This window comes from Pygocentrus nattereri, chromosome 9 (assembly GCF_015220715.1).
Source record: "Pygocentrus nattereri isolate fPygNat1 chromosome 9, fPygNat1.pri, whole genome shotgun sequence".
Lineage (NCBI taxonomy): Eukaryota > Metazoa > Chordata > Actinopteri > Characiformes > Serrasalmidae > Pygocentrus > Pygocentrus nattereri.
In genome coordinates this window covers 12026904-12051092 of record NC_051219.1, presented here as the reverse complement: position 1 = coordinate 12051092, position 24189 = coordinate 12026904, and the positions used below count along the sequence as shown (strand labels likewise).

The 24189-nt window shown below is 44.1% G+C and overlaps 1 protein-coding gene across 2 annotated transcripts in view; it reads left to right on the top strand.

The window, feature by feature from the left end:
- Nucleotides 1-4492: 4492 nt before the first annotated feature.
- Nucleotides 4493-24189, top strand: part of utrn (utrophin) — a 327694-nt gene continuing 307997 nt past the window's right edge. Inside the window, exons 1-3 of one of the 2 annotated variants that reach the window (XM_037541493.1) lie at nucleotides 4493-4930; nucleotides 10651-10716; nucleotides 12474-12621. In XM_037541493.1, the coding sequence (XP_037397390.1) occupies nucleotides 12540-12621 (82 nt within the window). In that variant the 5' untranslated portion in view covers nucleotides 4493-4930; nucleotides 10651-10716; nucleotides 12474-12539. The remainder of the gene's footprint in view (nucleotides 4931-10650; nucleotides 10717-12473; nucleotides 12622-24189) is intronic. The other variant, XM_037541492.1, reaches the window with a different exon arrangement.

Below are 24189 nucleotides of genomic sequence, written 5' to 3'. Positions count from 1 at the left end.
AGGTACTAAAAGGGGGCTAACAAATTATGCAGAGGAACAAATGGACTACAGTCTGTAATTGTAGGACTACAAAGTGGTATGGTAAATGGAATGTTAGTGTGTGTTGCACTGGTGCGAGTGGATCAGACACAGTGGTATATATGTGCAAAGATTAGCATTGTGCAACAAAATAAAGTGCAGTGTAATATTATGTATGTTAGTAATAAGTAGTAATCTGTTGTCGTACTTGTATGTATGCAAGTAAACTAGTCAATGAACAGTGTATAGTCTTATAGTATTGCTCTAGTTGCTAAGAAGTTTTTATTTATATGTAGATTTATGGATGTAAATATATACAAATATACATATATGTGCATTATATATATAGGCTATTTATTTACAGACTGTAAAGTGTATAAGAGAAGTGTACAGAGTGTAACGAGTACAGTATACAGTGTAATAAGTTTACAGAGTGCAGTAAATATACAACAGAAGAGTACAGTATAAAATGTGCAGTATACAGTGTAATAAGTGTAGAGAGTGTGATTAATACAGTATACAGTGTAATAGGTGAAGAAGAGGGTGCAGGCAGGATGGAGTGGGTGGAGACGGGTGTCAGGGCTGATGTGTGACAGAAGGATAGCAGCCAGAGTGAAAGGGAAGGTTTACAAGACAGTAGTGCGTCCTGCTATGATGTTTGGTTTGGAGACTGTGGCTCTGTCTAAAAGACAGGAGGCTGAGCTGGAGGTGGCGGAGATGAAGATGCTGAGATTTTTGTTGGGAGTGACAAGGCTGGACAAGATTAGAAATGAGCAGATCAGAGGGACAGTGAAGGTGGAGCAGGTTGGAGATAAAGCCAGAGAGGCCAGGTTGAGATGGTTTGGACATGTGTTGAGGAGAAATAGTGGATATATTGGGCAAAGAATGTTGGAGATGGAGCTGCCGGGTAGAAGGAGAAGAGGTAGACCTCAGAGAAGGTTTATGGATGTAGTGAAGGTGGACATGGAGATGGTTGGTGTGAAAGTAGAGGAGGCAGTGGATAGGGCAAGATGCCTGAATGCTCCTGTATCACCTTCTGGATTCCAGAAGGTTATACAGTGTGTTGCTGGGGAGGAAGGGGTCCCTGAAGATGTCAGTCACTCTGTGCAGACATTAAAGGTGAAAGGGAGCAAGGCACCAATGCTGCACTGAGCCATCTTCACCACTCTCTGCAGGGCCTTCCTGTCACCTACAGTGGAGCTGCTGTACCACACTGTCATACAGCTGGTCAGGATGCTCACCATAGTGCTCTGGTAAAAATGTATAAGGACCTGAGGGGATAGATGGTCCTTTTCAGTTTCCTTAGGAAGTAAAGATGCAGCTGAGCCTTTGGGAGATGTTAAAGCTGCAAGACAGATCTTCAGATACACTACACTGTGTGCTCAATTATTAGGCAGGTCTTATTTTTGAGGATTATTTTTATTAATGATAACTGCAGCGCTCTCGGTTAATCCAAAATGTTAATAAACCGCAAACAGGAATGTTTAAGAAAGTAAAAGTGAAGTTTTGTTTTTCTTAGGAGAATTTCTATATGGGCACATTTATTGGGAAACTATAATGGTGCAGAATTATTACGCAGCTAAATGAAAAACACATTTTCTCATCTCACTTTATTTTCATCTGTTCAAGTGAGAATTATAAACAACTCAAAACTTTCCAATGAACATTTCTGAGAATCAGTGACCAGTACAGCCACCCTTCTTTTCAATAACAGCGATAAGCCTTCCATTCATGGAGTCTGTCAGGTTCTTGATCTGTTGACGATCAACTTTTTGTGCAGCAGCAGCCACAGCCTCCCAGACTCTGTTCAGAGTGGTGTCCTGTTTTCCTTCACTGTAAATCTCCCGTTTAAGAAGTACCCACAAGTTCTCAGTTGGGATCAGGTCAGGTGATGAAGGGGGCCACGTCATAAGTTTTTCATCTTTAACCCCTTTACTGGCGAGCCATGCAGAGGAGTACTTGGATGCATGTGATGGAGCATGTCCTGCATCACTGTCTTTCTGAAAGATGCAGATTCTTCCTGTAGCACTGCTTAAAGAAAGTGTCTTCTAAAAACTGGCAGTAGGCTTGGGAGTTGATTTTGAGCACATCTTCAACCCGAAAAGGTCCAAATAGCTCATCTTTAATAATACCAGCCCATACCAGCACCCCACCTCCACCTTGCTGGTGTCTGACTCGAAGTGGAGCTCTGTCCCGTTACTGATCCAGCCACGGGCCCATCCATCTGGTCCGTCAAGAATCACTCTCATTTCATCCGTCCATAAAACCTTTGAAAAATCTGTCTTCAGATTCTTCTTGGACCAGTCTAGACAATTCAGCTTATGTGTCTTGTTCAGTGGTGGTGGGTTTCAGCCTTCCTTACCTTGGCCACGTCTCTGAGCGCTGAACATCTTGTACTTCTTGATGCTCCAGGTAGGTTGCAGTTCTGGAATATGACAGAACTGGAAGATAATGGGTTCCTGGCAGCTTCACGCTTGATTCTTCTCAAATCTTTGGCAGGTAATTTGCGTCTTTTTTTCTCAGCACGTTTTTTGCGACCCTGTTGACTATTTGCAACAAAACGTTTGATGGTTCTGTGATCGCTCCCCAAAATGGGGGGGTCAGTGGCTGCTGAGGCGCATAGTGAGCAGAGGTCGCCAACTTACTGCACCAACAGACCTCCAAACTTCATGTGGCCTTCAGATTAGGCCAAGAACAGTGTAGAGAGCTTCATGGAATGGGTTTCCATGGCCAAGCAGCTGCATCCAAGCCTTACATCACCAAGCACAATGCAAAGCGTGTAAAGTTGGTGGAGGAACACTTAATGCTTCAGCAGACCAAGAGATTTTGGACAATTTCATGCTCCCAACTTTGTGGGAACAGTTTGGGTATGAGCCCTTCCTGTTCCAACATGACTGCGCACCAGTGCACAAAGCAGGTCCATAAAGACGTGGATGAGGGAGTTTGGTGTGGAAGAGCTTGACTGGCCTGCACAGAGTCCTGACCTCAACCCCTATAAAAGAGCTTTGAGATCAATTAGAGTCGTCCAACATCAGTGTCTGACCTCACAAATGCGCTTCTGGAAGAACGGTCAAAAATTCCCATAAACACACTCCTAAACCTTGTGGAAAGCCTTCCCAGGAGAGTTGAAGCTGTTATAGCTGCAAAGGGTGCGCCGACATCATATCAAACCCTATGGATTAATAATGGGATGTCACTCAAGTTCATACGTGTATGAAGGCAGACGAGCGGATACTTTTGGAAATATAGTGTACATGGATGCCCAGGAACTTGAAGCTGATGGCGCGCTCTACCTCGGCCCCGTTAACGTAGACGGGAGAATGTGTGCAGCTGTTTGTTTTCCAGTAGTCCACAACGAGCTTCTTGGTCTTCTTGGTGTTGAGGAACAGGTTACTGGAAGAACACCATGCCACCAGGTGCTGTATCTTCTCTCTGTAGGCCGATTCATCGTTGTTACTGATTAGCTCCCTTTAACCCTCCACAGGACCACCACCAAGGAGGTATTATTTGGGTGCCATGACACTGATGTGGTGGTGTTGTGTTAGTATGCTGTGCTGATATGAGTGGATCAGACACAGCAGTGCTACTGGAGCTTTTCTCAGCGCCTCAGCGTCACTGCTGGACTGAGAACCGTCCACCAACCAAAAATATCCAGCCAACAGCGTCCTGTGACCGCTGATGGAGGACTAGAGGACGACCAACACAAGCTGTGCAGCAGCAGATGAGCTACTGTCTCTGACCTCACATCTACAAGGCGGACTGACAAGGTAGGAGTGTGTAATAGAGTGGACAGTGAGTGGACACTGTGTTTTAAAACTCGCTCCAGCAGCACTGCCGTGCCTGATCCACTCGTACCAGCACAGCACACGCTAACACACCACCCTGCAGTGCTTGAGGGGCCTGGCCACTGATGAACAGGCAGAAAGAGACCCAACAAAGTCTGCAGAGGAACAGATGGTCTGCAGTCTGTAATTGTAGAACTACACGGTGCACCTATACAGCAGGTGGAGCTGATAAAATGGACAAAGAATAATAAATAATAATCATAAGCGCGTCTGGCTGGCGCTGCGTCTTATGAACGAGCGACGGGAGCGCGGATCAGAGCCGTTGGAGCAGCAGCGTGCGCGGTCACGTGACGAGGCGCGCGCCATATTTCCAGTTCTTTTTTTTCTCTGTGGTTTCAGTAGGCGGCGCTGGGAGAGAGAGAGAGAGAGAGAGAGAGAGAGAGAGAGAGAGAGAGAGAGAGAGAAAGAGAGAGAGAGAGGGCCAGTGAGTGAGAGAGAGAGAGAGAGAGAGAGAGAGAGAGAGAGAGAGAGAGAGAGAGAGAGAGACAGTGAGTGAGAGAGAGAGAGAGAGAGCCCGTGAGTGAGAGAGAGAGAAAGAGAGAGAGAGGGCCAGTGAGTGAGAGAGAGAGAGGGCCAGTGAGAGAGAGAGAGAGAGAGAGAGAGAGAGAGAGAGAGAGAGGGAGGAGGGTTACACTGGGAACAAAGTTCACTACCCGACTCTCAGACGCGTTGGGACTGGAGTAGTTTGCGGGGAAGCGGTTCCTCACGTCTCTAACTAAGTCGACTGGATTACATTCACGTTACGGACGCGAAGCTCCACGTTCTGGGATATAAAAAGACACTTCAGGCAGAAGTTACCTCATTTTTTCGAGCAGCTTTCATGTCCTCCTCCTCCTCCTCCTCCTCCCAACTCTCTGAAAGAGCCCTGAATGCCGAAGTGGAGGACAGTCGGGCTGTGAGGGGGAGCGTTTAGTGGAGTTAGTGAATCCTGGGTCTCTCAAATGGCCTCAAGCGCACCAAAACAACCTTAAACATGCCTGCATGAGCTCCGACTCTACACGGTGTTGTGCTCAGATGACTCGCTGAGGCGTTTGGGAGGGAGACTCGACTTGGGAGCAGCAGCAGAGGTAAGAGCGAGCGGGTTTGGGTTTGGGTTTGGTCTTCTAGCCATTCGTTTGAGAAAACTGCTCTTCTTCAGTCAGATATCCCGAGTAAACGTGTTAGTTCAGCCAGTAATGGACGCTAGACTGTAGGAACTAGGAAATGAATGGCTGGACGTGGAGAAAGTTTCTCTCAGGCTTTCTTCATAGTCGTTGTGTTACATAGTGGCGTTTTCCATTAAGCTCTGTTGACTTGGGCTCTTCATCCACCCACCAACTCCCCTCCTCCTCCTCCTCCTCCTGCTGCTGCAGCTGACACAGGTGAGTGCTGAGGGGAAACCTGGGAAACCTGCATGACCTTCATATAGGAAACCTTTTATCTTCCTCTTGTAAATCAAAAAAGTTCTCAAGCAACGTCATCTGGAATTAAAAAGGCTTTGCCTTACCTCGCAACGATTTTGCGTTCCCTCACAATAATTTGGTGTTCCCTCTCAATGTTTTTGCGATCGCTCCCAATGATTTTGCATTCTCTTGCAATCATTTTCAGTTCCCTTGGAATACTTTTATGTTCCTTCTCAATTTTGTGTTCTCTCGCATTGACTTTGCGTCCTCTCGCATTGACTTTGCGTCCTCTCGCATTGACTTTGCGTCCTCTCGCATTGACTTTGCGTCCTCTCGCAGTGACTTTGCGTTCTCTCGCAATGACTTTGCGTCCTCTCGCATTGACTTTGCGTCCTCTCGCATTGACTTTGCGTTCTCTCGCAGTGACCTTTGCGTCCTCTCGCAGTGACTTTGCGTTCTCTCGCAATGACTTTGCGTCCTCTCGCATTGACTTTGCGTCCTCTCGCAGTGACTTTGCGTCCTCTCGCAGTGACTTTGCGTCCTCTCGCAGTGACTTTGCGTTCTCTCGCAGTGACTTTGCGTTCTCTCGCAATGACTTTGCGTCCTCTCGCATTGACTTTGCGTCCTCTCGCATTGACTTTGCGTCCTCTCGCAATGACTTTGCGTCCTCTCGCAATGACTTTGCGTCCTCTCGCATTGACTTTGCGTCCTCTCGCAGTGACTTTGCGTCCTCTCGCATTGACTTTGCGTCCTCTCGCATTGACTTTGCGTCCTCTCGCATTGACTTTGCGTCCTCTCGCATTGACTTTGCGTCCTCTCGCAATGACTTTGCGTCCTCTCGCATTGACTTCGCGTCCTCTCGCATTGACTTCGCGTCCTCTCGCATTGACTTTGCGTCCTCTCGCATTGACTTTGCGTCCTCTCGCATTGACTTTGCGTCCTCTCGCAGTGACTTTGCGTCCTCTCGCAGTGACTTTGCGTTCTCTCGCAGCGACTTTGCGTTCTCTCGCAGCGACTTTGCGTTCTCTCGCAGCGACTTTGCGTTCTCTCGCAGCGACTTTGCGTTCTCTCGCAGCGACTTTGCGTTCTCTCGCAGCGACTTTGCGTCCTCTCGCAGCGACTTTGCGTCCTCTCGCATTGACTTTGCGTCCTCTCGCAATGACTTTGCGTCCTCTCGCAATGACTTTGCGTCCTCTCGCAATGACTTTGCGTCCTCTCGCAATGACTTTGCGTCCTCTCGCAGTGACTTTGCGTCCTCTCGCATTGACTTTGCGTCCTCTCGCAGTGACTTTGCGTCCTCTCGCAGTGACTTTGCGTCCTCTCGCATTGACTTTGCGTCCTCTCGCCGTGACTTTGCGTCCTCTCGCAGTGACTTTGCGTCCTCTCGCAATGACTTTGCGTCCTCTCGCATTGACTTTGCGTCCTCTCGCAGTGACTTTGCGTCCTCTCGCAGCGACTTTGCGTTCTCTCGCAGCGATTTTATGTTCCCTTGCAATTATTTTGCATTGCTTTGCAAATGCAGTGGATTTTGCAAGAGAAGGCAAAAAGTTTCCAAGGTAAAGCAAAACTTTTGCATGTGAAAGCAAAATTATTGCAAAAGAGTGCATTTTTTCCACAGTGGCACTTGAGCGGCTCCGGACCATCCTTGGAGGGTGGAGTGAAATAGTTGCTGCTACAAGACAAACCTGTGGATTCTGCCATCATTTGGAAAGTCTCTGTGGACTGTTCAGTGGTTCACTGTTGCCTTTCTGACGTTCCACTGTCGCTGGTTGCTTCATAGCTGAACTTACCAAACTTCACAAGTGCACTACTGTTGTGCTTTCAGAAGGAATGTTGCTACTACATGGCAAACCATGCTTCTGCCATCAGTTGTAAAGTCTATGGACTGTTCAGTGGTTCGTTGTGTCTTTTGGCCCATTTCGCTGTCACTGGTTGCTTTGTAGTAATAGTTTCTTCCCAAAAACAAACTAGTCACATCTCCCACTGCACAACTGCTGTGCTTTCAGAAGGAATGTGAACAGCTCAGCCCTCTCCGAGTGGAGGGAACTGAAATAGCTGAAATAGTGGGCCGTGCTGAGTTTTCATTGCAGAAGTCTGAAGAGGTCTGCGTCAGATTTTAAAAGGCGAATTGGTTCACGGTTTGACTCATAAAATATTCCGGGTCTGCATACCTCATTATCTAGAGCGGCTCTCCTGAGCCAGCACTGGTGGACTCTTGATTGTTTATCAGTGGTTTTTGATTGTTTTTCAATGACCTCACCAGGGCCTGCGCTGCTGGCTGGCTGGCGATGTAGGATCAGTTTGACAACAGCGATTACAGGTCTGAACCCAAACATCACCTTTTAAAGGAGTGGACCACTCAGTGCGGGGCCAGAAGAGGAATGGAGGTCTGACATAACAGCCGGATTACTTTCTGAAGGGGCGCTTGTTCCTTTTCTCATTGACTTCAGAACTAGTGTGTTTCTGCACACGTCTAAAGACTTTAGCCACACCAGTTTTTGGCTTTGATATTTCATGTCAGTTTTTTTTCTCTAATGCATATTTTGGAGCCAGCTGACCTCAGGTGGGTCTGTCATGTGTGTGTCAGCATGTTCCAAAGTCATACCATCTAGACTATCTGTCTGCTTTGGTGTTTTTTGGTGTTTTTGATCATCATACCCACAGTCTGATGTAGGGATGACGATTGAGGGCGGGCTGACCTAAAACACTATCAGTACAGAAGTTACAAGGACTGTACTATATGAAATGAAAAAGAAAAAAAAAATTACACGTATATATATATAATGCAAAAGGGCAATTTCTCTGAATTAAAAAATATTGGTATAATTTCATTGTTAAGTTGTAAATAAGGCCACTCAGAGTGGTTTGTTGTTAAATGCGCCATGCTGGAGAAACGTGAGAATTTTTCACAGTGGTGATGGGAACTCCAACCCCAATTCCAATGAAGTTGGGGCGTTGTGTAAAACATAAATAAAAACAGAATACGATGATTTGCAAATCCTTTTCAGCCTATATTCAACTGAATACACTACAAAGACAAGATATTTAATGTTCAAACAGATAAACTTTATTGTTTTTTGCAAATATTCACTCATTTTGAATTTGATGCCTGCAACACGTTCCAAAGAAGTTGGGACAGGGGCATGTTTACCACTGTGTTACATCACCTTTCCTTTTAACAACACTCAATAAGCTTTTGGGAACTGAGGACACTAATTGTTGAAGCTTTGTAGGTGGAATTCTTTCCCATTCTTGCTTGATGTACAACTTCATTTGTTCAACAGTCCGGGGTCTCCGTTGTTGTGTTTTGTGCTTCATAATGTGCCACAGATTTTCAATGGGAGACAGTTCTGGACTGCAGGCAGGCCAGTCTAGAACCCGCACTCTTTTACTACGAAGCCACGCTGTTGTAACACATGCAGAATGTGGCTTGGCATTGTCTTGCTGAAATAAGCAGGACGTCCCTGAAAAAGACGCTGCTTGGATGGCAGCAGATGTTGCTCCAAAACCTGTATGTACCTTTCAGCATTAATGATGCCTTCACAGATGTGCAGGTTACCCATGCCATGGGCACTAACACACCCCCACACCATCAGAGATGCTGGCTTTTGAACTTTGCACTGATAACAATCCGGACAGTCCTTTTCCTTTTTGGCCCGGAGGACACAACGTCCATGATTTCCAAAAACAGTTTGAAATGTGGACTCGTCAGACCACAGGACACTTTTCCACTTTGCGTCAGTCCATCTCAGATGAGCTCGGGCCCAGAGAAGCCGGCGGCGTTTCTGGGTGTTGTTGATATGTGGCTTTCGCTTTGCGAAACTCTTTGGCAGAGTTTTAACTTGCACTTGTAGACGGAGCGACGAACTGTGTTCACTGACAGTGGTTTTCTGAAGTGTTCCTGAGCCCATGTGGGAATATCCGTTACAGAATGATGTCGGTTTTAATGCAGTGCCGCCTGAGGGATCAAAGGTCACGGGCATTCAGTGTTGGTTTTCTGCCTTGCCGCTTACTTGCAGAGATTTCTCCAGATTCTCTGAATCTTTTGATGATATTATGGACTGTAGATGATGACATCCCTAAATTCCTTGCAGTTGCACGTTGAGAAACATTGTTCTTAAACTGTTGGACTATTTGCTCACACAGTTGTTCACAAAGTGGTGAACCTCGCCCGTCCTTGCTTGTGAACGACTGAGCCTTTCAGGGATGCTCCCTTTATACCCAATCATGACACTCACCTGTTTCCCATTAACCTGTTCACCTGTGGGATGTTCCAAACAGGTGTTTTTTGAGCATTCCTCAACTTTCCTAGTCTTTTGCTGCCCTTGTCCCAACTTCTTTGTTGCAGGCATCAAATTCAAAATGAGTGAATATTTGCAAAAAACAAAGTTTATCCGTTTGAACATTAAATATCTTGTCTTTGTAGTGTATTCAATTGAATTGGGGTTGTAGATGTATTGGGGTTGTAGATGTATGAAGCGTTAATGGCTCTAAAAGCTCCCTCACAAAAAGTTACTGCATAGAGTTGTTTTGAATACGTGGCCTGAAGCTTTGGGAAAGCTTTGGCCTAAAATGCATGGTTATAAGGCACTATAAAACTCAAGAAAACATTTTACCACTATCAACATTAGAATTATCATTACCAACGTAGCATATAAAAACTGGAAAGATTGGATGAATGTACCTATATTTACATTGTAGACGCTGCAACGCCTGTTTTCTGTCACCACCACTGTGAGGAAATCCGAGTTTCTTTGCAATTCACTATTTCATTTTCAGTTAAAATTTGGTAGGCTTGACCGCTTTACCATTAAAATCATTTTATTTTAATAATAAGGTGATATGATTAAAGATTGACCTGCATTATTCAGACTGAAGTAATATATCGCTGCTGTATTAGAAATTTGTATCTCAATTTTTTACGTTTTTCAATTTTTGACATGATATGAAAATATGTGTTGCCCTTTATGTTGTCTGTAAATTTCATGATGAACGGACCAAAAGAAATGACCAGAAATCACTTTGAAATAACTCTGGTTCCATTGACTTACATTAAAAGCAAAATAGGTTTTTCCTTCTACTTTAAAGTTGCCGTTTTGGAAATATGCGGTTTTTGTCCGATAACAGCGATATCCTTGATTCAGTCACGTTGAACTGTGATGGGTCTCACGGCACACAGTAAAAATCTTGAGATTGGTTACAAGACTCATTTGCGTCCTCCAGCCTTTTGTTCAGAGCTTACCTACTTACCAGTTTAAGTCCAGAGTATTGGCTGAAAGAGTCAAGTAAGTTTTAAATGAGTGAGTGAAAGTCTTCAAGTCTTTTAAGTTATTCTTTAAAATGATTAACCGAAGAATATGAAAGACTCATTCATTTTCAGAAGGTGATGTTATCTTTCTTTGCAGATGGTACTGTTGAAAGTGAAAGGTTTCTGGAAACCGAAAATCTTTTAGACGCTGCAGATTAAAGCGGTAGGTTTCTGTGTTGGTGGACTTCGAGAGAAACTCTCTCCATATTAGAACAGTCTAGAGATGAGTGGGACTTTAAGGGGGATGTCCTCATCCCAAACCTAAACCTCACTCCTAATCCTAACCATTTAACACTTAATCCCATCACTTACCTTATATCAAGCTCCCAAATCCTAACGCTGACCATAACCTCGACGCACGTTTCCCATATCATTAATGATGTACACAATCCCATACAGTAGACCTTACTGACTCACTTGGAAATGTACACAAACTCTGCTTCCCGTGAAGAGTTCTGGGGAATTTCTCGATTCTAGCCCACCAACCACTTCTCCAGTCCAAACTTGCTGGCTCTCATTAGCATTATCTGCCTGCTGATGCTTGAGCTGTAGGTTGCACTGCAACTGAAGCAAACAATAAGACCCTCAGGGCAGGTAGCTGACAGTGGGTTAACCCATGCCTGATCAGAGCGATAAGGGCCAGGGTGTTAAATGAGCGCCTCAAACTGTGTTTAGATCTTCAGAGATTGTGTAGTAGTGATAAAACATAAGGTTTCTTGGCAACTATACCACATGGAATTGGTCCATAGAAAAACTACTGAAGGAGGAATGATGGATAGTATTTCAACTCTTAGAAGTCCCAGTTATTGCCTGTTAGAACAGCTGTGTAATTCGATTTTAATGGGTTTTCACTAATGGTTTGTTAAAGTATTTGTGAGAAAAAAAAAAATCCACATTTTTGCCACATTTGTGTCAATTCGTGATTCGTGAACAAGAAAGACAGAAGTTCAGACACACACCTGTTGATTAGCCTATAGAATGCGCAGCGATGGGCCACTTCGAGTTCACCTCCTTGTTTCTACCCTTATTGTCCATCTTATCAGCTCCACTTACTCTATAGGTGCACTTTGTAGTTCTACAGATATAGACTGTAGTCCATCTGTTTCTCTGATACTTTGTTAGGCTCTTTTAACCTGTTCTTCAGTGGTCAGGACCCTCACAGAGGGTGGTGGATCATTCTCAGCACTGAAGTAACACTGACGTGGTGGTGTGTTAGTGTGTGTTGCGATGGTATGAGTGGATCAGAGTTTTTAAACACCTCACTGTCTCTGCTGGACTGAGAATAGTTCACCAACCAAAAATATCCAGCCAACAGCGTCCTGTGGGCAGCGTCCTGTGACCACTGATGAAGGACTAGAGGACGACCAACACAAACGGTGCAGCAGCAGATGAGCTGTCGTCTCTGACTTTACATCTACACCAACAAGTTAGGAGTGTCTAATAGAGTGGACAGTGAGTGGACAGCACTGCTGTAACTGAGGTGTACTTAATGAAGTGGCCGGTTGGTGTTTAAGTTGTAAAAGTAGGGGAAGAAAGTTGCTGTGAGTAAATTATTTTGCTTCAGTGCCTGTGCATCATGTAATTCAGTCCACACCTGGTCCATTAATGGTTTTGAATTCTATATTTTATGTATGACTTTTTTTGCACTGCTCAAGTTTAACTTTCCTTTTGATCACTCATGATTAGATCTCAGGACTGAGGATAAGCATGGTCCTACATTACACAGCACTCTGTGTGAAGATTGTCTGCTGAAAGCAAAAAGCAGTTCAGGACTAGGCTTAATCCCCGTCTGTGAAACTGACCCTCACTGTTTTCTCACAGCTTGTTGCGCAATAAGCCTTGACGGTATGGCTGATGAAAGCAGGTTTTGATGGGTTGGACTGGGAAAACCCTTCAGTTCATGTGATGTTTGATTTGCAGGTTCCAGCAGCAGTTCTGTGAAGACTTGTTGGTTCTGGAAAGGGAGCACTACTTCTGCTTGTGAAGATGGCCACCTTGGGTTCACCTGTAGATACAGCTGAGGGTGGAGCTAACAACGAGTTTAGTGACATCATCAGGTGGCGATCAGGTGAGTAGTGTGTGTGGTGTTCTTAAAAAATCTTGTTTCAGATCAGCCCCCTATCATTGCTATTAATAAAGCAATAGTTCTGTGAAAAATTGGGTTTCCACAGTATTACACCTGGCTCCAAACACAGTCAGCCCCATTTGCAAGAAGAAGTTTGCTTCTTTTGGACAAAAACATGGACAAATATAGGATCAAAATATTGGTTTGTGCTTTAAGGATTCACAAAACTCTGATTTGACATGATTCATGATTATTAAGCAAGTCTGTTTGAGATTACTTAACATCTGAGTGTGGGTTGATGCATTAGGCATGTGTACAGTACTTGCTTTTGGTGGCTGTAAGCTTTCGTAACTTGTTAGCCACGTTAGCCTTACGGTTCCCATGCTGAACAAAAGAAGCAGATTTCAGACACCAAACATTTGAGCTTCCTAAACTGTTCTTTTAACACAAAACAGACCACAAGTGCTCCACATCAGATACAAAGGGTATGCTTTGATTTTTAGACTGTGTCAGATCTGGCAGAAGTTATTAGGAACCAGTGTTTCCTGGTTCTGGCCATAGTTAGAGAAGCAGAGTTGCTTGTCGCCACTGGTTTGAGAGCATTGGTGTTTTTTTTCCTATAAAACCCCAGTCGAAAATATTTGTGGGTGTTATTTAGCTTGGGTAAGGTGGATACCGAGCTTTAACCGAGGTGTGAGTAGTCATGTGTTTGTGTGTGTGCTGGATGTGCTCATAGGTAGGCGCGTGGATACCGAACGGGAAGGACTGAGGGAGAGAAAGTGTGTCTGAATGAATGCATGAGGTTGGAGGGAGATCATGAGAATCAAAGAGGAGAAAAAGCACAGAACACAAAGCCAGCACACGAGTAAGGAAACTGAAGGAGCGAAATAGGGAGATGATAGCACGGTCAGGTTTCTCCTTTAGGCGTCAGATTTACCTGATCAAAGTCCTGGAATGTTTGAGGCACTCAGTTATGCGAAAGGCGGGATGGTATAGTAGATCCCTGTTGTGATGTCAGAGGCCAGAATGATCACATTGGTGTAATATATTGAAAAAGTTGATAACGCACGGGTGCACGTTGAAATAATTGATATTTCGGACAGATGTTTAGGGTTTGACTGATATTTGATGAGATTTAATGTCCCCCTGAAGAGCAGCGCATTTAGGCGTTTGTAACACTACAGAAATAATGTTTATTTCTCTGTAATGTTAATTTAATGCCATTTTTTAAAGAAATGTATCGGCAGAGACACGTACATGACACGTATTGACATAGTATTAAGTAACATCTTCTTATTGAACCTCTTGTATTTCTTCATTCCAGTATGATCAATATGAAAACACCTTACCGATTCTAAAAGGCTCTGCTGTCTGTCTATGTGGGTCATTATACCAGTCGGGCCCCACACTGTACAACACTAAATGTCAACAACTGTTTAAATAAATGTGATGTCAGCGCTAGAACCTGTGTAATCAACTGTGTAAACATGTGGCCCTCACGTGTGCTTTTTAGGTCGCAGTGTGTTGTTTACTTTTCGCTGGGACTTCTTAAAAGGACAATAGTTATACACAGATGTTGCAATTGTGGGACCGTTGGGTTTTATACAGAGTTACATCCATAAAACTGGAAACCGAAGCCCGAATCCGTTAAAATTTGAAACCCAGCTGAATCCCAGTACCTGCTGTAGACAGGAGTGTAGAACCTCCAGCAATTTTCTGCACAGTGCTATTTGTAGCAGTGCGTTTAGGCTGGGGCCCCTACTAGGGTGTTTTAATTCTCTCTCTCTCTCTTTCTCTCTCTCCCTTTCTCTCTCTCTCTCTCTCCCTCCCTGCCTGTCGGGAATGCCACAGCGTTCCTCGAGCTGGAATTCCTCTGCGGATCTGGATTTACAACGCTTTTTCTTCACCGCACCACAATGCCTTTATTTTTTTGCTTGAATTCCAGTTACCTAGCAACGGTTAAAAGTAAAGTTTTCTTGGGTTGGAGCTACGCTTGTGTCTGTGTGACGATTCAGGTCCACAGGCCGGGCACTCAGTTTATCTGCCAGCTTAAAGGGATGTCTGGACATTCATACAGTCCATTTATTTATTTACCCCGTAATCAGTTTTGTGCTTTGTGTTTCCTGTTTGTGTGACAGTATGTGAAAAGGTGCCACCCAGTCTGGCCCACCTGTGGGCCACATCCTTGCTTTGCCCAATATACAGCTGTGTCTTCGGTCCAAATCTGGCCCACACACTGTAAAGTGTGTAGAATTAAAGGATATGGCCCAAATCTGGCCCCAGTCTGGCCCAACTACACTGTTGGTTCACCATTCCAGAGTTGTCCCACAAAGGCAGAATGGTATGAAGCTGTGATTTATCTGGTCCTGTTCTGGCCCACATGCCTATCTGGTAGTCAACCAACACTCAAACGGGGAAGCCAGAAATGGCCTAAAGCTGTCGGCTATCTCGGCTTTGTTTTTGGTAGTGTTGCGTCTGTGCTGTATCAGTATGGGCGATAAAGAATGCCAGGACCACGAAGCGGTTTCTGATGTGCACGCCCTCTAGCAGCGGCAGTACAGTAACTGAAGCAAGCAGTGATGTAGGGTTAAATTAGTAAAAATGCCTGCTGTAAAGTCTATGATGACAGTGTTTTGTGGGCAGGCCGAACCGTGTGGATTTCAGCACAAATTCAACAAATACAGTTAAACGTTTAAACATGATCCCTGGCAAGAAGCAGAGTGAGTACTCGTAGCTCTGAAACCACTCAAATGTGACGTTACCCAACCAGTAAACACCATTCATAGAGGTTTAGTATGTTTTATTTGCGGCGCAGAGCTGTTTTTACTTAAAGTGGAGCTGTATAGATATCAGGATGTATACAATGATATCCTAAGTAAGGAATGGTTCTCCTACTTTGATATAACGCAATGAGTGTCCTCTGCTCTTCGTTTTGTTCCAGTTATGCGAAGTAACGTCCTTTCTTTGTTGGAGGAACCGCCCTTTCTTTTTTGCAGGCTGTCCCTTTTGTTTATTTAGTTTTTGAACACATACCATCATACCTCTGATACTGTCGCTTCACATCGAGTCTTGCGAGCTGTGGCAGATCTCAGATCTCTAATGACTCAGGTGTGCAGAGCTGGCAGCAGCTCTTCCTGCTGGTGACCTTCTCGTATTTGGCTTCGTTTTTTCCCACAGAAGTGCAAAAAAGTGGTAAACGTGTTGAATGGATTTCAAGCGTTTTTCATAATTTAGCGATCAAGTTTGTTGAATGTTATTGAGTATTAGCAGCATAGCCTTGGTTGAAGCACTTTGAAGGGAAAACATCCTAGCAGCGAGTTAAAGCGAGCACAGTAGCATAAGCAATGGGAAAACAGACAGAGAGAGAGAGAGAGAGAGAGAGATGTGGTGTGAGTGGGGATATTTTCTCAGCTGGAGCGGGATGGGATGAGGTGTGTGAGTGTTTGTGTTCTCTGATGTTCTTTGAGGACGTCGCTCTTTCACTCTTAACTCTTTCACACCAGACCCCTCCACCACCACCACCACCACCACCACCACACTCTTGTATTCTCACACTCTCTCTTTTTCTGCTCTCTCTCTCTCTTCATTATGAAATCTAAGTAATCAGAAGTACAGGAAGAGTAACAAATCTACTTCTCCTCATCCCTCCTTTAATTGTGTACAAGCCAAGTAATCAAATCAAAACAGGAGCTTTTAGTTTTGGTTTAATCAGCGACAGTCAAGCTGTGAACGCCTTCAGGAAACAAGCTTCTGGTTCTCTTTTAATGAAGTGCTGTTTATAACCGGTGTACTTAATTAACGTTCCCTCACACAGTAGGGCTCGGCCGATATGGTGTCTGGTTGCTAAAACCAGCCGATTTTAAGGTTATGTTGACCAAAATCCGATCAAGAGCCGATAACGTCTGTATAAATGCTATACAAGAAAACGGGATTCAGGAATATCGTCGCTGCTGTCCGAGCAAAACATTTTTCAGTTTTTGACATAAGTTGAAAATGCTCATTGACTTTTACATTGTGTGTAAACGTCATGGTGAGCGGACCAATGGAAACGGCCCAAAATGACTGAAAAAGATCTGGTTCCATTGACTTACATTAAAAGTGAGCTAGGTGTTTTCCTTCTCCTGTTAAGTTACCGTTTTGGAGATTCGAGGTTTTGGTCCAACAACAGTGATATTTTAAGAGTGCAAGTTCATGGACACATTTGAGAGTTTTGACCATTTTCACAACGATCTCGGTCATCAAAGGTACTAGGAAAAGCCCGTCTGACGATGCGTCTTGAGGCTGTGAAAGACCTGGACGTTATTGAATACTGCAAATCGTTGTTTTGTTCACCTTTATATATAACTATTCCCTGTACCACCATTCCAGTCTATGGTTCGCTCATAAATGTATACAACAGAAAGAACACTCTTAATTATGGACTATGCAAACAGCTAATAGGCCACTTATGAGATCTGCTGTCCGGTAGAGAGTGTAATGGACAGGCTTGCCCAGAAGAACACACAAAAGGCAGGGTAAGTGTGCATATGTGTGCATACAGCCCTCCAGCATTTCCTGTACGTTCCCCCCAAAATCCACTGCAAAACACTTTCAGAAGTTTCTCCCACCTTCAAGACGCATCATCAGAAGCGCTTCAGTAGACTAAAACTGAGACTGTTCAATTTGACAGTAGAAGTTTATGTTGGCCATTAATATCTGTCGTCTGAATATCGCCAGCTGTTTTCACGTCGTTGCACACCATGAAATCTATGACCGAAAAACTGAGGAACCACACGCAGAGAAAAATCGAGAATTACGGACTGCAGGGGAGTATAGTCCATGCTCTTCTCCTCCTCATTATCGCTTAATTTGTTGGTGTTATAGTAGAATGTGCCGAGGATGCTGGGTAATGTCTGCGTGCCGGTTGGTCTGGCTGCTCTAATTTGTCAGTGCTAATTTGACTGTTGAGCAAACCAGCTACATTGCCAGGGCACAGTGGAAAATAAACCAGGCCAAACCCAGGCTCCGTGCAGGTCCCCACACACACACACACACACACACACACACACACACACAGGAGGACAGACGGCTCCTAGATCTCTGGCCAAGTGTTATATAAGCAGAGCTGTGGGCCATTGTAAAAGTATACCAGCTTCAGCCTGGCTTTGTGCCTTAGAGTAGCTTAACTGAAAGGCTGATCTGGGACCTGCCTTCAGTGCAACTACTGAATTCACAGAGTTTTAACACGAGTCTCATTGATGAACTGAGATGGATGCAACTGATCCGATACCCAGTAATCGGCCTGGTACCAGCAGAAAATGCTGAATCTGATGAAAAAAACCAAAAAAACATCTGATTTGATTCTTTAAGAAATCAATCCTGAAATGTCAGAGTTGCTGGTGGTGCAACATCACAGTAGGTTGCATGGTAACAGTAGCCGCATGTAGAATAACGTTAATATAAGAACAAAGAGTAGCTAGACAAGAGTATTGTACTAGAATTAGTTTATTACGCTCATATTGTGAAATACTGTGTGTAGTTCATCTCTTCTTAAAAATGAACCCTTTTAAAGAAGGACTATTGTATCCGTATCGATTTCGGCTGATGGCGAAATAAAGTGGTATCGTGCCATCTCGATTTCAGATCGCCTCGATGTACACATGATTGTCCTGGAAGTGATTTTATTTATTTATTTATTTCGTTCAACTGTATAAAAATGCTCTGACTTTGTGTAAAAGTGAAGTACATTTACTTGTTGCTCTCGGCTTTGGATCCTGAGCGTTCAAGTGTTTCAGTTCATCATTGATCATTTAAAAAATCTGATTGATATCAGTATCGGTCGCCTTTGGAATTGGATCTCTGCTCTTTACTTTGACCCCTGCTCTACCTGTTTGACCACTTGCTGAGCATTCTGGGTAAAGGGCAGAGGTCACTGACCCCGAGGCTGTTCTGGTTTGTGGCCGTGTTGTTAACGCAGTGTCACTGAATGACCTGAGCTGAGCTGAGCTGAGCCTCCTCTCCTCTCATTGTTCTTCGGAAACGGGGACTCTGCGTGTGTGTTATATGAAACCTTGGACAATGGAGACACTGAGCTCATAAAGAGTTACATTCAGAGTGATCGAGTTACACACACGCGCACACGCACACGCGCGCGCACACACACACACACACACACACACACGGCTATTTTGCCCCTTTTTGTGTAAGTGAACTGTGGTCTGCGCTGTGTATGTCTGTTTGTGTGCACTGTGTATGTGTGTGTGCAGTCGTGCGTTTATATTTTTGTGTGTGTGTGTGTGTGTGTGCGCGCCTGTTTGTGTGTCTGCACACGTGTGTCTGTGTATGCATGCATGCGTGTATGCATGATTGTGTGTGTGTGTTTGTGTGCATATTTGTATACGTGTTTGTGTGTGCGCATGCGTGTGCAGTTTTGTGTGTGCATGTTTGTGTGTTCACACTTGTCTGTCTGTGTATGCATGAATGTTTGTGTCTGCATTTTTGTGTGTAGCTGTGTGTGTGTGCATGTTTGTGCATATTTGTATGTCTGTGTGTGTGTGTGCATGTGTGTGCATATTTGTTTGTGTGTGTGTGTGTGTGTGTGTGTGTGTGTGTGTGTGTGTGCATATTTGTATGTCTCTCTGTGTGTGTGTGTGTGTGTGTGTGTGTGTGTGCATATTTGAATGCACACACATGCACATATTTGTGTTTTTGTTTGAGTCATGTATCCTGTCATTTCAGTGCTGTGTAATGGTTTGGATGATACTGTTCGGAGACTGTATGGTATTTATCCTCTCCATAAACAATGTGATTATTGTGTGTTCATGTGCCTGTGCCTGTGCACGTATGTGTGTATGTGACATTCTTGTTTGTGTGTAAAAATGCAATGAGTAGGTTCAGTGTTCCCACTTGGAAGAGTTAGACCTCGTACTGCTGGAGCACATGCGCACTCAAACAAACTCATACATACCTCCAGCACTGTGCCAAAGTCAGAGGCTGCACTTTTGTTTATTTCATTGTTATTTAGTTTCCAGTCAAAATAGCCTGTAAGTGTAAGTTTAGTAAAAAAAAACCTCACCGAAACCTCCAAAACTAAATATATCATTATTTTCTTCAGTATTTAGTCTAGTGTGTCCACTCTTTGCCTTTCTGACCGCTTCAGTTTGGCAATGAAATCTGCAGGGATATTGTTCCACACATACCAAGTTCAGTTATAGAAGTTGGTTACATTTTCTGCTTCTCACAAGCCAAGTAATCTCAAACACATTCAGTCCTGTGGAGGTCTGGACTCCATTGTTTTAAGGACAGCAGCGACTTCTTTTTTAGTCTGTTTGTTTTCCTCAGTAAGGGCTTCTTGACAGCGACACATCCTTTCAGTCGTCTTCTCACAGTGGAAGGATGGACAAAGCCACCTGTGGCGTGTTTCAGATCTGAAGCGAGCGTTTTCAGCAGTTTTTGGGGCTGTAAGGATTCACAAAACTCAAATTCGACATGATTCACTGGTGTTTGCTTCAACATGTTTCAGTACAGGAAAAATGAGTAGCTTAAAATGTGCCTTACGTTAATTAGTCTTTTCCGTTTATTACAGTGTTTGAAGTGAGAGAGTTCATTCAGTTTGTTACATTGATGTAAGCTCTAATGCTGTACCGGTGGCTTTATCATAAGATGAGATCCTAAAATACGGAGGGCTGTGTGTTTCTTTCCCTGCTGTGGACTGTGAGAGTGTGGAACGTGGGGATTGGAGAGCGGTGAGCGGTTTGACTGCTGTTGGCTGAGGAGTGACTTACAGACTCTTTAGTCTGGATCTGGAGAAAAGGGCAGCAGCTTAGCGTTGCTGTGAATGAGCGTAGGCTGTGAGTTTACTTATTATTACCTTCCTGCAGATTAATTTGTCTCTAGAGCTGCCAGTTTATTTGATGTGAAGTGGTGCGATGTAGAGAAACTGTCAGAATGGTTCACAGTGGTGCTGATTGGAATGATACGCTGCCCCTGTTGATGGGCTTTGTGTTGTTAAACGACTGGATGCCCACAGCACAGAGTAAACTTAATGCTGATCTTGTCAGAGAGTAATAGGCATATGGCAAAGGCCAGTATTATACTGGGAGATTCATTCAAAAGAGGCCCTGTTCAACGTTATGACGACTGCCCGACGCCTACCTCATCGCTCCGACGCCGGGGCATCCCGTTGCATGCCGTTTCGTTCAGATTGCTTCATCTTGGCGAGAGTTGTTACAGAATATTCAGGGCCTCTTTTGAGCGAATCTCCCTGTAGTATGATGATCATTAACAAAGAATATATAGTGCTATCTGGTGGGCTGTTAGGGCTTTAATGATTAAGCAGTTTTTAATTGGTAATACTTTTTCATTTCTGCAGTCTTCAGAAAGCCGTGACTCCGCTCCCGGAAGAAAGGAAGGGAAGGATGAACGAAAACACACAGTAACTGGTCCAAAGGAATTCCCTGTGTGCGTGTTTGGGGTGGGGGTGTTTTAGAGAGAATCTAAATGCATGTGAAGTGTGATTATTGACACGGTCGTGGGATAAAAAAGAAAGAAAGAACTGAAACGCATGACTCCCTCATTGTCCGCCGCCGCTGTAATGAAGGGTGTGTATGAGAGGGAGAGATGGGAACTGTGAGTGTGACGGAGGACGTGCTGTAAATATCTGAGGAGGGTGTGGTTGTGTGGCTGGCTGCGGCGAGAAGGGGAAAGTCTGCATCCTCATAGGCCGTTATGGAAAGTGTGCATGTGTGCTGCAGTAAAAAGGCCGATCGGTGATGACACAAGTGGTTAGTGCCGTTGATTTGCAGCAGTTTTGAAGAGTTTAGATGAAAAGAGATTTAGAGTAAAACGCCTCATAAACAGATGCGATTGGTCAGTGGGTGGATCCAAGGGCCATCATGTACGGAGCCCCGCTGGTGACATCCTGTATAAATAAAAATAATGCATGGCCATGACTTAGTATGGTGTGGCAATGAGATCCTAATGCGTGGCCACGAATGAATCATCTCATTCCCACGCCTTATTAAGTCGTGGCCACGCATTAGGATCTTGTTCCCACGTGTTCATAAGGCCAGGCATTATTTTTATTTTTCCTGGATGTCACCAGCTGGGCTCCGTAATCATGAGTAAGCGTACTGATGTTATTTTGTGAGTTTTGAATCAAATAAAGTGCCGCATCTAAAGTAGCAGTGGATATTTAGCACAATAGCTGTGGATGAACAGTTTTGGGGGGGGGGAAATATCTAATTGCCCAAGAGGACCAACACGTTTCTTCTGGCTCAAGACTTGAGCACTGAACTCCATGTTAGACTTACTTCGCTGTTAGATGTGGTTGTGATGTCATAGCATACTGTTGTTTGGTTGCTTCTGATTGGTCCAAGCTCTCGCATTAGGGCAATGGTCACCCCTTAAGACAACATTGTTGATTTATATTGGCTGTAATTTGTTTATAACTAGTTTTAATTGTCTTCAGTACAAAAACAATTCATCTTTCAGCTCTAAGTCATGCATACGTATGATATTTAAGTGCAGGCGTGGCAGCGGCATTCAGCATTACAACACCACAATCACAACACGCAGCACCGATCAGTCAAATTCAAAATGCTAAATGGTCAGATTGCAGCAGCTTGTCTGCAGCAAAACTCGACAGGTTCCGGTTGTGCACTCCTGGCTTATATGGATGTAAATGTGTGCACATACACTTAGTGGAGTCTGGGTTGGTCATTTAAAAATGCATCGCTTTGTTAGGTGGAGAATCAACTGCATCTGTATTTGGGAATACACTGTAATCAATGGGAATAATATTCAGAATCATATTGGTGTCAGCAGATTGCTTAAAGAAAGAAATGTAGGTATGGGATGGACTTTAGCGATGCTTTGAACTGGTGTTTGATGACATGAGAAATAGCAGATAGCAACACCCCAAAATTCCTATATCAGTACATCTATAATATTCAGTGAGGTGTGCGCTCAGTTTTGGCAAATATGACACTGTAGGCCTGTGAAATTTCATGCTGTGTTGTTTTTATTATCTATATTCCTCCTACTGGGAAGCATTTTTTTATGAATAATGCATATAAGAATTATTAACCTGAGAATCTATGATGCACTATGATGTTTACATTTTCATAGAGTTTGTTGCTGCCTGGGTCTCTTGTGCTCACTCACACCCTCACGACACACACGCGCACACACGTTTGCCTTTTATTACTCATGAGATCTTCCATTGGTGTCTATTTTTCTATAGATATGTGTTTTTATGTTACTGCAGCCTAGTAATAATACACCTACACCCGAGCCTAACCTTAGCCTCGGCATCCAAAAGCCAGTCTTTCTGCTCTTTTGTGGTGAAAACAGCACCTGCGTAAGTGAGGACCAGCAAAACTTGTCATTGTGAGGACGTGTGGTCAAACCTGTAGCAAGACACACACACACACACACACACAGCACATCTATCCAGTATAGTCAGTTGCACCTGTTTGTTTCACCTGTCTTAGTAATTTGCTTGCTCAGCGGAAATGAAAACCGCAGGAAACGTGGGTTCTAAACTGTTTATAACTTTTACACACACACACACACACACACACACACACACACACACACCTCTGCGAAATTAGATAATAGCAAAATTAGACAACAAAGCTTCAGTCCAGCCTTAGATTCCTTATCAAGAGTTGCTGAAACGGTGCTGCAGCTGCTCCGTGACTCCCCTGACTTTACTAATACTAACAGAGAGCAGAGCGTGTGTGTTGTCCGTGTTCGTGAAGGTCCTGTTGATTTTGGAAAGCCTCTGTTTTAGAGGGGCTTTTAAAAAACCAACCCAAATCAAGTCCAGTCCCAGCAGGGAGAAGCAAAAAAAGCCTCCAGATATTACTGAGACAGCTTCTCATGGGCTTTATTTAGAGTCATGTTCCATTCCACTCAGTATCTATAGCATGTCCCGTATGTTTGCCCAGTGAAAAGTGGACAGCTGAAAGAAGAGACGGCGGTCATGGTTGTTAAGAAATGAACATTGATTTGACGTTTTTGACAGCTGCCGTGCAACATTGACTAAACCCAGTAATACATATTTTCTTGTTCCTTGTTTGTAAACATGCATTTTTAATGTGGAGATTTAATGAGATGAGCAATAAGTAGGATTGATGCTCTTTTTAAACGATGATATGAGCAAAGCCCTGCAGTTTGGGTGTAAATCACCAATGCATGACATCAGCGCTGTCTTCAAACCATAATACAACTATCACTGTAATCGTGTGTGTGTTAATTAAAGGGAGCTTCGAGCAGCTGTATAGTAACTTTGTGTGTGTGTGTGTGTGTGTGTGAGAATGAGGTTAAATTCAGTAAATTAAAGGGTAAGCTTGTGGTCACCCTGCTCTAAACATAGTGACCCCCTATCAGCCAACACTGAAGTCCTTATTTACCCCTTTGTGCAGTTGCTAGACACTCTGCAGTGCTTTTTGAAGGTAAGGCCAGACGGATTGCCTGTCTATATTTCTAAAGTGCTTCTAGGAGTGTTCATTTTCAGTAGCACTACAGTTCCTCTGGCCCACGCTAAGGCTAGCCCAAAAAGAGCGGCTGTCCCATTTTGTCCACTGC